The 15825-nt window shown below is 38.5% G+C and overlaps 1 protein-coding gene and 1 pseudogene across 1 annotated transcript; one reads left to right on the forward strand and one right to left on the reverse strand.

Annotated features, from left to right (window-relative positions):
- Nucleotides 1-4050: 4050 nt before the first annotated feature.
- LOC145234536 (atlastin-like) lies at nucleotides 4051-10427 on the reverse strand. The gene is made up of 13 exons (XM_080099253.1): nucleotides 7242-10427; nucleotides 6990-7183; nucleotides 6778-6909; nucleotides 6476-6631; nucleotides 6345-6401; nucleotides 6059-6290; nucleotides 5478-5653; nucleotides 5339-5407; nucleotides 5077-5274; nucleotides 4942-5004; nucleotides 4633-4815; nucleotides 4426-4497; nucleotides 4051-4362 (listed from the first exon to the last, which is right to left on the reverse strand). Exons 1-13 carry the CDS (start codon nucleotides 7270-7272, stop codon nucleotides 4051-4053), a joined length of 1875 nt encoding a protein of 624 aa, XP_079955379.1. The 5' UTR covers nucleotides 7273-10427.
- On the forward strand, nucleotides 7478-14784 carry LOC145234538 (uncharacterized; annotated as a pseudogene).
- Nucleotides 14785-15825: the final 1041 nt, after the last annotated feature.

The following is a 15825-nucleotide window of genomic DNA, read 5'->3' on the forward strand; positions in this document are numbered from 1 at the left end:
GGAGAGGTAAGAGTCTTGTTCTATCATATGCCCAAAATGCTGTTTTTTAAATACTGGCATATTGTGTTAGTAATGAATATGACAAATAAATATAGGTGTGCTTTTTTCATTCAAGTTAGTATGTATTACTTGGTGATAAGACAATTCATGTACTGTAGTGTCATAGGTAACATGCCAACACACATCACTTCTTCAAGATAAATCAGTGGTAGTGATCAATTATCAATAATGTTATATTAAAACACCAAAGTGTTTTTTTAAGATAAATAAATGTCGACTTGAGTTGAGTTTACTTTGTGAAATAACAGATAGCAAAATTGTTGTGAAACAATAATATGTTTAAACTTTGTTTACTAAAAAAGAAAAGAACAGCCGCTGCTGTGTTGTATAAAATAAGCTAGGTTGCTTTTACCATATTTTTGTGTCATTTCAATTACTACAGTTTTGATCCGGCATTGGAAAAAGCAGAGTCTGAGGAAGTAATGAAAAGATTAGAGCAAGGCAATCTGCCGGTAATTATTTGTAAGGAATATTCTCTAACATAACCTGGTCTGTTTGTAAAATAAATTTATAAATTTTTTACCAAAGTTAAAACTGAACCAGGTATTTTGTTTTGCTAATTGTTAATGCAATATTAAGTTTTTCACCACCGAGCTGCCTGTTATGTAGTTTGTTGGATCATTATTTTCAACCTGTAGTGATCGAATGTTTATGGTATTGTTCGCTGATGAGTCTCAAGGATATAATCGCGTCACTACAAATTAAAGAGGTATATCACCGTCCTTAACCTCCTAAGCTCCTGGGCTTGTCAGGACAGAGTCCTGGAAACTCCACACACGTGTCTTGCACTTCGGTTTGTTTGTTTATTACTTATTCAAATAAAATCTTATTCAAATAGAACTTATTCAAATAGAATGCTTATTCAAATAGAACTTATTCAAATAGAATGTTTGAGAAACAAAACAAGTCGTTAGAAATTAATAGTAATAAAGTTTACATATAAATTCAAGTTTAACTAGCAACCAACACATTATTTCAATGCAAGTAATTAAACAGTAAGCCAAAGAGTTAACTGCGGTAGGACTAAAACTGCTATGAGCCATTACATCAGCGGTACGTTTTATAAATTCATAGCACGTGACATTAACTGTACAACTATGCCTTTGCCGTTGGCGCTTGCACATTTTCTCACACACAAAACAGCGCCAAATTTACCGCACAATACAAAACATACGATTAAAGCGGGTAAACTCGAGCATTTTAGCAAGTAAAACAATTTTTTTTTGGTAAACAACTATTGCAAGGTTTGCACAAATTATGACGTAATCGCTACAAACCTATGACAGGGCTGCACAACCTTTTTGCCATGACACCCACATTGCAGATCTTTATATTCCCCAACGTCCGCCAATTGCCTGCTTGTTTCACTTTCAAAATGACTAACGTTAATATTAAAGAAACAGGTTTATATCATATAGATATACCATGTAGTGGCACCTAAAAGCCCAGATTAATTTCTAAATTGATACACGGATTGAGCTAAACAGTCTGGCGATTATCCAGCTGTTCATGTCGTTATAATCTTTATTATGGCACTTGTGGTACCTGATTTTTCACATTATTTCCACACAATATGCGTACAAAAAATTTGACGCAAATGTCTGCTAGGCTGGTAATACCCTTTCAAATCCCACAAAATGTGTTTGAAGCAGTTTGAAAATAAAAACATTCAGCATTTTTTTACGTCATAGCCGACAATACATACATTTTAATAAAAACATGCCCACGGCTGCACAAACTCGTCTCTGTGGCCGCAGGTTGTGCACTTCTGACCTATGATGTTCCTCTGGTTTGTGGCAATGTCACCTAAAATTACCTGTTTTTCAAAAGTTACAAGTCATAAGATTAGAACACACAACCTTGTCAACACAAGGTGACAGCACTTGCCACACCTACGCGATCCTGGCAACCAGCAAAAAAAGGCTCCAGCAACCACGTGTAGCCACGGCTGCCTCGATGACGACTTGTTAAAGGTGGCTACAATGTAAACTATGATGTTCATTGGAAATTGTTTGAGGAGTCTGATCTTTGCATCTCAATAACAGCTGACTGATTAACAGCCACACATATGTCTCTTCTTTCTTTGTATTCTTGAATAACGTTAAAGGCGAACGTTCAAATCAGCTACACATCCACATGGGATAAAAATAGAAGCCAAAAAATAGAAGTTTTTCGAAGTAAAATAGAAGTGAAATAGAAGGCCGAAAACATCAAAGGCCACGCTTATATAACAGTGCGAAACATAAGCCGGTTTATGAATTCTTTTTCTCATAATACTTATATTATTTATTTATTTATTTATTTATTTTTTTTCACGGGTTTCGAACCCAGGACTCTCCCGGGGACGAATCCCGATCAGGGTTTTTATGTCTGTATATTATTTATTTTAAGGCAACCATGTAATTTATAGTGCCATAGCGCCTTTTAGTGAACACCATATGCTTTTACACAGGATGGAAGCGACGTGTTCTACATAAATCACGACTGCGGAAACGCTGAAAATGCCGACGGAAATATGTGTCAAAAGGGAATAAATACTATGTTTAGTGTTAGATCTTTCTGGAACCATAAAAATGGCTGAAAATAACTTATGACTACCGGGAAACGGAAATATCAACCTTAGTCTCTGCAGAAAGGAGGGTAAACACTTCCCTTTAGTGGTGTGAAACGTTATTGCGAAATAACATGCTACCGTTACCATAAACATTGCACAATAATGTTGCAACCGTTACACACGCAAGGGGTTCATTTTAGATCCCAATATCTCGCGAACCTAACGAAGCTGAACAAAAATTTTTTAACACAATACTTTATAAAGCCTTTACAAACCATCAATGACACTCGTATGAAAAAATATTAAAACCACGAATATTAATACGGTTTTCGAGATATTGCGAGATATTGGGGTCTAAAGTTAACCCCTTGCGTGGTTGCTGGAGCCTTTTTTTGCTGGTTGCCAGGATCGCGTAGGTACTAGCCACTCGGCTTTCTTGGGCACACCAGCAAAAATATTATCCAAACCATTTGTTGATTGAGACTGACATAAATGTGTTGTTGAATGTAGCCATTTACAATCAAAATTTTACTGTGTGTTGGATAGGGTTAGCATTTGTCGAAACGCTTTGTGTTTGTTTTATTAAATAAGAACCTGAAATGTGTTTTTTAAGCAGGAATAATAGGAAAAAAAACCATATTCAGGTACAATCAAATCTATTGTGTTGAAAAGGGTGTTCATCTATATTCAGTAATACCACACTACTTTTTAGTGAATCTCAAGGAGAAAATGTAAATTTTGGTCCTAATGTTATTCACAGTTTTTTACATGCATTTATGGCCACTATTGTAATGACAACTTTATTAGCACTTCTACCACTGATATATGCAGTATTTTGGAATGTCATTTTTTTCTGGTATTGGTCTGGTTTGTGTAGAAAACTATCTGCCTATGTTTTCGGAAATCCTCTATAGTGAATGCCTAGTTAGCGGCATATTCGGTATGGCGCCTTCAATGGGCCTGGTGTATCGTGTTTTAAATATATTAAAATAGAGATGGATATCAAAATGACAAACTCTATGTGTTTCAACTTCCTGATGTTTTGCCTGTAATCGTTCCGTTCCAATGCGGTTCTGAAATGTATTCACACGCCCCTAAACAGGCCATGTTGGACTTGTGTTACATTCCGTCACTGTTTACATTTTGACACCTGTGAGCTATTAATGTATGACGAATGTGCGTTGTCTTATAAAAAATAATAGTTTTAAAGGTGCTGTCACTGCACAGACTTGCCATTCGTTTTTATGCCTTTATTCAAATCCAAGCAATACTAACACACATTTTTACATTCTACTCAATCGAATTTTTACAAGAAGTGTTATCCACACTACGTTAATGGTTTCAGTGGTAGGCTAGAATAAAAACTACGGTCACACTTATATACAAAGATGATAGGTGTGTGCAGTTAGCACATTTATGACTATTGCCCTCGTTGTCTAACGCCAACTTTCAGGCCTGCGAAAAATGACTTTTTTCCATTGCCATTGACTGAACGGATATGTGATAGCTTTTTTTAGTTTACGCCTAAACTCATCCCACCCGGTCGAGTTTGGAAAAGCCTCTGAATGGAACATGTTGATTTTCTTCCAATTGGACATTTGAGCTTCTAGTGCAATTTCAAAGGATGATTTTTGGTCGTGTGTTAAGACTGGAAGTTCCATATTTTTGATCTCATTTTCAAACTGATCTAAACCCTCTTTTTGTATTTGCTTCATATGGTCCTCGTTAGCACTTCTGCCACTTAACAGCTGTAAGACAATAAACATGCCTAAATATGTTATCATGGGACAAAACTAATATAAATTACCAACTTGATTCATTTCTTTGCAAATTTGCCACAACACTGCGTTTTGAGTTTTTATCAGTGTTTCATTTTGTTTTTCCTGAAAAAATAAACAGAAGTCAAATTTATACCATTTATTTACCAGCTGTTTAAAATAGATTTCTGATAACACTGTTAGTCCACGGTTTCCCCATTTTTTTCATCTTATCAAACAAAACAAACTTCACACTCTTACTTTCTCTAAAATGGTTCTGAGTTCTGAAATGGTTCTGAGCTCGTAACCAGTTTTTTTATTAAATAAATTGCCGAGTCTTTTTTTAAATTTTTCTCTAATCTCATCGTCAAGTGGATCTTGTTCTGATTTACTTTCAAACATCCGTGTAGCCTTCAATTTTCGATGTGCAAGAGTCATATTGTCCTGAAAACAAATTAATTTAACTACAAAGAAATACAAATAAAACATGAAATTTTCATGTAGCTTTGAGGTTAAAGATTTCCATTTCAAACATACTCTAAAAAAAACGGAAAAATAAGCGAACTTTACCTTTGTGATAAAATGTTCAGCACATTCCTTTAGTAATATTTCATACAGTTCGATCACTCCTGCCTGTAGAAAAGCTTTGCTTAGGTAAGGAACAAAAAAGTTGAAACAACAACACTTTCAGTTGAAAAAACGTACCTGTAAGTAATTGTTGTAGCAATCAAACATAAAATGACGGTCCTCCAAGGAGCTAGAAAGCTTTTTGCGATGTTGACAGATTTCAGCACGATTCCCGCCCTTTTCTTCCGAGTCAAATTTCCGCATGGCATCGTTAACAGCGTCGCCATGGAATTGTTCGATTTCCTGTTTCGATCGATACTTGTGTTCCATTTTCCCCTGAAAAAGTCAAAACAAAAATGTTTAGAATGTAGTTTATTACTTAACTAAACGCTGTGCTGACCTTGATGGAGTTGAACAAACCTTCCTCGCATCGAATTGTAATTTTTTGCAGGTAAGTTTGTACACAAGCCTAAAACAATAAAAAGCCAGATTAATTGTAAAAACTACTGCTATTCTCACGTTTTACTATCATTTTGTACTTTGTACATGACGTGTTCGTTAAACTGACGAGTTTCCATCAGGTTTGAGATTGTGTAAGCCAAGTTTGTAATATCGATTCCAACCAATGGTTCAGCTCTCAGCTTTTTTACTGCTGGGTTGGAAAACATTTCCTCAAACACTAAATCACAACTTTCCAGGAAGTCATCATCAACATCTGTATGAAAAAAAATAAGAATATTTTGTTATCATTCCACTTCATATTCGACAGTGAAAGTTTGCCGTCAAACATAGCGTGAACAGGAACCAAAAATCGTTTTTTTTTATTATGCATATAACAGCAGTGGAGCACCCGTAAAATTAAAAATCTACCCAAATTTAATACATTCAGTTACGTTTACTTGGTCTTCTAGCATTCTTCTATAGACTCCTTCTACTAAAAAATGTATGACCGGCACACATAATCGAGAACACTGCAAAGTGTTCTTCTAATTGCTTTGAATAAGTTGTGCAACAAAAATCAACTTCACAGGCTAGTTAAGTGGGATTTGTGAAATACGTGGCCTACAGAACTAGTGTCATGGTAACACTATTCCGCTCCAAACCAGAAAGCTTTACTTACCATCAATCGTTGGAACTCCAGCATTGGGTCTGCGCTGGGTGATTCTTTTCCCAGGATGCGGCAACAATGCACAATCAAGTGATTGAAACGATTGCTTAATTTTTTTGTACATGCCCGCCACCTCGGCGGACACTTCGCCTTCTTCGAATTTTGTCTTTGTGTATCTTCTCCCTCCAACATGCCCGAATTCGTAGTCCATGTTTTGCCAGTTCCGCAATAAAAATAGTAAACACTAAACATAACATTCGGTAACCCTTCAATGATGTATCTACCAATAAAATTTTACCTGATATGATTTCCATTTGTCTTCTGAGATAACTTTATCGTAAAAGTTACAAAACACCTGCATATGAAAAACAAAAGTGAAAAAATGGTGTTTTATTTGCTGTATACTCGCGACTCAATTTCTTGATTTACCTTAAGTTTATCAAGGTCGTTGGCATCAATCACCGTATCCAAGTTGAATATCTGATACGAACTCAGATAAGTGCTCAAAGTAAAAAGTTGCATATCAACAGATTCACAAGCTTCTTTGTCAAATAAACCCTGGGTATCCATGAGAAAAACAGCAACCTAAAAATAATGTATATGTGTAAACATTTGCCAGAAGAGCACCATTTCTTTATATATTATGCCTGGCAGCAACAGAAAATATTTTCAGGAATATGCCGTTAGTTGATTTTAGGCTGAGTGTATTTATTAATTATTCAGGTCCTTACTTTTCCCTCATTTGTTTCAAGCCAACACGGTTTGCTCCAAATAACAATGCCCTGTGTGACACCATCTGGTCCATCTTTCCACTCAAATCCCTTGCTCAACGCAACAGATTCGTTTCTCCTCCATCGATTTGCCTGGAAATATGGAAGTTGTATTTTTTAGAACATGGCTCTTAGATCTTTAATGTTTGCCCAAAAAAGAATATGTCACAAACCTCATTTTTGGACTTAAATTCTAGATACTGAAGCATAAGGGACATAAAGAGAGATTTTCCTTTTCTTGTTGCACCAGCAATAGAGTAAATGCAGATTGGAGCATTCTTTACTTCATCGTTGGCAAACAGTTTGTCAACAGCATCTTTATTGATGACGATTGTTTTTTTATTCTTCACACGAGTTATCCGAAGCGCTGAAAAAACATTCGAAAACACTTATAATCCAATCGTTTGTTAAAATAAATTTCCTACCTTCACCCATGTCTTCTTGTTGTTCCGACATGATGCGGTAGTTACAAAACGGTTGCAAGCTCAAAAAATGTTGTTTAAATTTGTGTAATAATAAAGCAAATCTGCAACTAATTATGTCAATTAAAATGTTTATCTTAACTTTACGCTTAATTTCTATACCACTCTATTTATATTGCTTTTATTACTCGCTCCTCAAGAGCGTCGCAACAGAGTGACCAAAGCGGGCTAAATCCGATATGAATTTTCCTTTTCCAGAAACCAGATCGTATGAACTCAAACAATACGACATTCAAGTTTCGGTAATGGATTGCGCTTGCACGGCGTAAAATATGTGACGCCAAAAACCACGTTTTTATGTATAGCCCTTTCGTTGCGTTTATTTTAGATAGAAGCAAATGATAAAAATTTAATGAATCCATTTTTACAACTTTGCTCATGTTTGTTTTTTGAACAAATGCAAAGATTCGAATTGATATAAATTGATGACTGATTATGCAAAACGAATTTGTTATACAGCACCGAAACCGCATTCCCAAATCTTATTTACCAAAATTCAACAACAAAATCTTACTTACCAAAATGGAACAAATTTTATTTTCCAAAATTCTCAAAAACATTGCTGAAAAAACTTGAATACCCCACGAAACTCTTAAGCACAACTAATTACACAAATAGGAACAAAAAACCCGTAGAACGACGCGTTTAGCTAACAAAAACCTTGAAACTGTTCCATAATAGCCTGCTGGAAAACAAATTCCAACGCCACTGGTTGGGGCTAAACACACATGTACTCGTACCACAAACATGTATCACACATGTACACGTTATTTATCATTTACTTCAAGTTATTTTTTTCCAAAACAAAAGTATATAGCAAATGTAAACGTTCGTATCATTTTTTAGGAGTAAACGAACAATGCCCTCGTTTTGTACAAACATGATACAAAAGTGATGCCTTGTTTTGTGCATGATACTTCATACAAACCTAAGTTTTCTAGAATTTTATTAAACTTCCCAACAGTCCCTATTTTTAATGAAAACAAATGAGTCAAATTACTGTTGGAGGGTAACCTTAGTGGGCCGCAACGAGAAAATGTCTATGTATAAAACAAGTATGGCTTTGCCGTTAAAGCGTCATGGGGGTCGTATTTCATTGTATGCGTTTATTGACGGTTGCAACCTCTTTAGACAAGCATTGTTCATTGTTGATAACCTATCCTATACAACTGATTACACTTTGATAACCGATACACACGACTGTGGCACATTTCTAACACAACAAACAGTATTTACCAAACAAAAACGTTAAACTTGACCGGAAAAGTCATGAATTGTATCGGGGTGTCAAATGATTTAAACATATATTTTTATTTCTCTCACAAAAAAGTACTGATAATCCACAATATGTAAAAAGCTTTCCCTTTTGCAGTTTTTTTGTGCCTTTCTGAAGAGAAAAGTTCGTAAAGGCAAATGAATGCACGTAACTATATTCCGAATTAGATTGGCTGACCGAATCACAGACACACATTCACAGGTACTAGAACCTGTACGGTAATTGATTTACCCCAATAAAAACGGTTGTGGTATATTGTGATGCACTTTTTGTAATTTACATAGTATGAAAATTCAACCAATAGCTGAACCAAGATGGGTCGCCGAAAGTTTTGACCCCACACCCGTACTTAATGGCAGATTAATGCCCTTTTAGGCAATCACAAGTAACAAAGGGAGTAACTGTGAAAATCGCCTTTAAGTAGTTCACTTAAGGCAGTGGTTCCCAACCTTTTTGACCTTGCGGCACCCTATCAAAGAAATAAATATTTTGCGGCACCCTGGCAAAACTGGATCAAGAGGTTTCTGTATTTCAAATAACTGTATAAAACAACACAGAATGAGTTGTACAGTATTGGGCGCGTAAATAAATGTATTTCTTTCAATGTCAGTGTGAAGATTGGGCTTGGCTTCTTGCACAAAGTCCATTAATATGTGAAGGCATATTCGATAAAGCCACCAGCATTTCTTTCTCGACTATAAGTAGTCGTTCTCGTTTTTTAGTTTTTATGTTACGTTAATACGCAAAATGCACTTTCACATAGGTATGACGAGAAAAACTGCAACAAAAACACAGTGGCTTTCTTTCCAACGCAAGGATATTCATTTTAAATTTTTATCCAGAACGCGTCGAGGGGCATCTGCTTGTGCATACGCTTTAAATTTCCATCATTATGCTATTCAAACTTTTTTATGGATAGAAACGCAACGAGTCGAAATCTCTTTCACTCTTTTTTATCCTGGGCGAGAATCCAAAGGCCTACCGCGGAGTATCTACTTACCGCCAGCGACTTCCCCACGCAGTGACTCTCCAGAAAGGAGCTGGGAATAACTGCGAGACGCGAAACTTAATTCACACTGAAACTCGGTTAGAAATAAATAAATCCCGCACTTATGGGGTTAAAATAAAGAAGAAATGGGTCGCAGTATAAAGTTAAAATAAAGAATGCGTCGCAGTATTGCAAAATATATACCTCGCGGCACCCCTGGGCATTGCAATTGGCACCCCGGTTAGGAACCACTGACTTAAGGTTTGGTTTTGCTAAGGTGCTTATTTTGCTTAAACGTTGTTGACACGCAAAACGCAACGCCTCGTATTTAGCCAAGGTGAACATATATTCATTACTGGAATCAATCCTAAAGCGTTTATTTCAACCTTAAGCAAGCGGTTTGGTTGTCCAGGAAACAGGGCGAGAAACAAATCGATTTAATTGATGCTACTGCTTGACTAGTATCGGATCAGTAAAAGGCATTTTAGATATCAAAGATATTGTAGCGATGACTTTACATAAAAAGAAATAAAACTTGGTTGCCAGGCTAGCAAATACGCCAACTAATTACTCAAAAGGAACAAAAAACAAAAACCCCCGTAGAACGACGCTTTTAGCTAACAAAAACTAACGCCACTGGTTGGGGTAAACTGTTTAGGAATTATCTATTAATTTCCACAAAAGAAGGGTGATAAATCACCATACGTCGGACTAATGATTGTCATCCCCTTTGAGTTCTGACGATTCAGTTGCCGTGTTTAGGCACATCAGCTACACCTTACTGAGAAGAGCCTTACAAACAACTTTACAAAAGGTTTGCTGACGCCTCCTTTGTTTGAATTCCGGTGGTGAAATAAAATGTAAATGAATGCACGCTTCAGTTGGATTTAGACTCGAAATTTGAGAGGACTGTCTCAACTGCCAACAGAATCAGTCAGTAAATTAGAAAGTAGGAATATATATTTCGCCTAATAATGGCATCATCAGTTCCTGAAAAACGCAATAGATCAACACCAAAATATCAAGAATGTAAAACAAACACAATGTTCTAAGCAACTCAACAACGCGAGTGTCGCCAAACACAAAATCGTTAAAAACCTTGCAAACCCAGCAACGCCTGGAAAGCCTAAAGGTAACACCTGTGAAAAGCTGGCAAGACCTACACCGTGGACAAAAGTAAAGAGAAAAAGGGGGGTGGCAAAAAGAAACCAAGGCGCTCGCAACTAAAAGCCGATAAAACGATAAAAAAGATAAAAAGAAGATAAAATTAAAATTAAAAATTAAACTGCCGTAAACCGTACCCAAAGGCCGTGCAATAACTGACCACAGACACACACAAGTCACACACAAGTATGAAACACGATCACGAAAATTATCGAATCTTGGGCAGCAACATCTTTTGAATATTAAGCGTTGCGCCAGTAAGTTTCAGCCATTTGGCTTCGCAGTGATCCAAACGATCAACATTGGGTTGCTCCACAAAGGTGACCGTAAAACATTCCGCGATATCTGGTCTCTTCATAAATATATCGTGGTGGTGGATGGCGAAGTGATGGCCCAGCGAGGCGTTGTCATTGTCACCGCTGGTTTTAAACGTGTTCCACACTGTTCTATGGCCAGACCAACGGGTAGAAAATTTGTTTTTAGTTTGGCCCACGTATCTGCTGTTACAAATCCTGCAAGTGGCCACATAGATGCCAAAATTGCTGCAATCCAGGGACTGCCTCAGGGCAATTGTTCTATCGTCTATGCAAAGTTTGTGTTCAGTAGACACCATAGATGTATGTGTACCGTAATGTCCGCATAAAGCACATCTTCCGCAGGGAGCCGATTTAGCAATGACCCCCTGGCTATAATGGGCCAGGCGCCTGTAATTAAGTAAATGGTTGCCCAACGTAGGTGGCTTCTTGTAGACAACTCTTGCCTCAGGCTTTAGTGTTTGTTCTTTTTTGGTCAAACGAAGGAGCCTGGGAAACGACGTTGCCCAGGGGACTACTTCCGTGCTGCGGGTTGTCGATGGAGGTTTGAACCTGTCTTTCCAGCTTTTTGCAGTCTCTATGCAAATGCTGATGATGGAGTCTGGAAACGCGGATTTCTTGCATTTAACCGCGAGCCGCAGCAAACTCGTTTTAAAATCGTCATCCTTTTCGTTAAGCCTTCTTAGGCGAGACGCTTCTCCCAAAACAACAGCGCGGTAGATATGCCTGGGGTGGTGTGAAGTGCCATGTAGAAAACATCTGTCTGTCGCCGTTGCCTTCACGTGGTCCTGTGTTACAAACCCACAGGGTGACGATGACGAATGTACGTGGTCTACATCTAAAAACTCGACTCTTCCATTGTCATCTCTCGGATCGAGAACGCGGAAGGTAAGATTGAGGCCTTCCCTAGCAAAGGCGTACTGCAACTTTGAACGTATGTGGGATGTGGTTTTGATCCCGGATGAGACCCAAATGATGTCGTCGATGTAACGTTTAAACACTTCAGCCCGCTTCAAGGTAGCCGTGATGGACTTAATGATAGCCGCAAATACCAGAAAAGTTGTTGATACCTAGACACTCCAGGCCTAATAAAGACATTTTGAATGAAGAAACTATTGCCTACAGCAAACTTGTTGAATCCAAGCTACGCAATGTGGAAACTACGGTGAACGAGGCATACAAGCACCGCAACAACTTGCCACCCAAACTACGAGATAGCCTAAGATCACTCCGAGCAGCAGTTCGGAAGCGAAAGATTGTTGTCTGTAAGTCGGACAAAGACGGTAAGATCGTTATTGTGGATTTCACTGATTATGACCGGCTAATAAAAAGGGAGTTACAACAGTTCAAACAACTTGACCAAAGTACTGCAAGCCTCAACAGCATTGTCAAACACACCAAGACCACGTGTGACGCTTTTGTGGTTTCCCTCCACAACCATGGAATTATATCGGAAACATTGTTTTCCACACAATTGGTTGCAAGGAATACTCTGGCTGTTTGCGTAAAGTCCCGGGACCGTCAGCAAAATACTTTAGCAACACCCAGCCTGCCTACGTGTACCCTCTGTTTAAAACACACAAACTAACACCCGAGCAGTTACGCACGTGCAGTATCGATAGGATACCTATTCGTCTGCTACAATCCGCAGGGAACACTTTTTGTTCACGCTACACAGCTTTGCTGGAACACATCCTGAAGCCCATCAGCCAAAGATACTGCTCGTGCAAAGTAAACGAGTTCTGCCAAGACAGTCAACATTATTTAAAAGAATTGATCAAATGGCAAAAATGTATAGCACAGTCTGGTTCGAAAAAATCATCAGAATTGTATGTCGTAGCAGCCGACGTAGTTGCATTGTACCCAAGCGTTGGCAAAGATCTTATCCAGCGTTCTATTACCGACGCATTACAGGGACAATCCGATTTTGACGACAACGGTCGCAAGTGCCTGGTTGATTTTACAATGTACACGCTCGATGCTGTTGTTGTCCAATATGGCGATGCCCTTTACAGTCAACAAAAGGGCATCATTACAGGTGACAACCACTCAGTCTCTATTGCCAACATCGCAATGCATTTTATCATTAAGTCCATCACGGCTACCTTGAAGCGGGCTGAAGTGTTTAAACGTTACATCGACGACATCATTTGGGTCTCATCCGGGATCAAAACCACATCCCACATACGTTCAAAGTTGCAGTACGCCTTTGCTAGGGAAGGCCTCAATCTTACCTTCCGCGTTCTCGTTTCGAGAGATGACAATGGAAGAGTCGAGTTTTTAGATGTAGACCACGTACATTCGTCATCGTCACCCTGTGGGTTTGTAACACAGGACCACGTGAAGGCAACGGCGACAGACAGATGTTTTCTACATGGCACTTCACACCACCCCAGGCATATCTACCGCGCTGTTGTTTTGGGAGAAGCGTCTCGCCTAAGAAGGCTTAACGAAAAGGATGACGATTTTAAAACGAGTTTGCTGCGGCTCGCGGTTAAATGCAAGAAATCCGCGTTTCCAGACTCCATCATCAGCATTTGCATAGAGACTGCAAAAAGCTGGAAAGACAGGTTCAAACCTCCATCGACAACCCGCAGCACGGAAGTAGTCCCCTGGGCAACGTCGTTTCCCAGGCTCCTTCGTTTGACCAAAAAAGAACAAACACTAAAGCCTGAGGCAAGAGTTGTCTACAAGAAGCCACCTACGTTGGGCAACCATTTACTTAATTACAGGCGCCTGGCCCATTATAGCCAGGGGGTCATTGCTAAATCGGCTCCCTGCGGAAGATGTGCTTTATGCGGACATTACGGTACACATACATCTATGGTGTCTACTGAACACAAACTTTGCATAGACGATAGAACAATTGCCCTGAGGCAGTCCCTGGATTGCAGCAATTTTGGCATCTATGTGGCCACTTGCAGGATTTGTAACAGCAGATACGTGGGCCAAACTAAAAACAAATTTTCTACCCGTTGGTCTGGCCATAGAACAGTGTGGAACACGTTTAAAACCAGCGGTGACAATGACAACGCCTCGCTGGGCCATCACTTCGCCATCCACCACCACGATATATTTATGAAGAGACCAGATATCGCGGAATGTTTTACGGTCACCTTTGTGGAGCAACCCAATGTTGATCGTTTGGATCACTGCGAAGCCAAATGGCTGAAACTTACTGGCGCAACGCTTAATATTCAAAAGATGTTGCTGCCCAAGATTCGATAATTTTCGTGATCGTGTTTCATACTTGTGTGTGACTTGTGTGTGTCTGTGGTCAGTTATTGCACGGCCTTTGGGTACGGTTTACGGCAGTTTAATTTTTAATTTTAATTTTATCTTCTTTTTATCTTTTTTATCGTTTTATCGGCTTTTAGTTGCGAGCGCCTTGGTTTCTTTTTGCCACCCCCCTTTTTCTCTTTACTTTTGTCCACGGTGTAGGTCTTGCCAGCTTTTCACAGGTGTTACCTTTAGGCTTTCCAGGCGTTGCTGGGTTTGCAAGGTTTTTAACGATTTTGTGTTTGGCGACACTCGCGTTGTTGAGTTGCTTAGAACATTGTGTTTGTTTTACATTCTTGATATTTTGGTGTTGATCTATTGCGTTTTTCAGGAACTGATGATGCCATTATTAGGCGAAATATATATTCCTACTTTCTAATTTACTGACTGATTCTGTTGGCAGTTGAGACAGTCCTCTCAAATTTCGAGTCTTTTAACAATTTGCACAGTTATCGTCGGTATGCATGGCGGCTGTTGGAGGTTTAGATATTGCCCACCCACGACAATTTCAGTTGGATTTAGATTGGCTGACTGGGTAGAAGACACACATGTACAGGTACCACAAAGGCACCCAAAATAGTTTTAAAGTCACCTTCACAAATATTACCAGAAACGCAACTAACAGAAACATTTTACCACTCAACAGAGATATGAGATGGGTTTGTAAAATTAAACTTGAGATGACAAATGTTCAGCCAAACGTACGTTATTTATAATTTACTTGAAGCTTTTTACAAAACAAAGTGTGTAGCGAATGTAAACGTTCGTTTGATTTTTTGGAGTAAACGAACATGATATAAAGTGATGCCCACAGTTTGTTTTGTACTATGCATGGCACTTACAAACCCAAGTTGAACAGTCACGCCATCCATATTGAGCCAAACTTTAGTTTCACCGACGGAACGACCCATAGTTCATCCATGAAGGGTTAAAATACAAATCGCATTGTATTTGAAAATTCAATATCAACCGATATCTGAAATAGTAAACACGGGTCCAGCGTTGCTACAGTTACGGCAACAACATTGTAATACGTTGAGCAAACTTTAGCTTTGACAGCGGAACCAAAAAATTTTGCCATTCTATGCTGATTTGCTGTAACTCCTGTTTTAATCAATGATTTTGTTCGTAAAGTTCAGTTAAAATTTAAAACATTAGTTTACCAACTAAGTGTTGCTCGCTTATCGCTCATTGCATAATTTGGTTATATATGGGCCACAAGAAGAACCCAAAATGACCACTATGAGTACCCATCTAAATGTTTTTTGTATGTCGGTTGAATGTTTGCCCAGTATTTTGACTTTCGGTTACTTGGTTAAGCATCGTGCATTGCACTATTTGCTGAAAAGAATTAGGAATTGTTTTCTGTTGTGCTAAAATTATATTGCTCATGGTTCAAGAGAATTTCTGGAATTTTATTGAACCTCTTCCCGTTTTATTTAAAAACAAATGAGTCAAATTACGGTTTGAGAGTAACCTTGTTGGACCGCAACGAGAAAATGTCTA

Source organism: Phallusia mammillata, chromosome 6, assembly GCF_965637545.1.
Source record: "Phallusia mammillata chromosome 6, kaPhaMamm4.hap1.1, whole genome shotgun sequence".
Classification (NCBI taxonomy): domain Eukaryota; kingdom Metazoa; phylum Chordata; class Ascidiacea; order Phlebobranchia; family Ascidiidae; genus Phallusia; species Phallusia mammillata.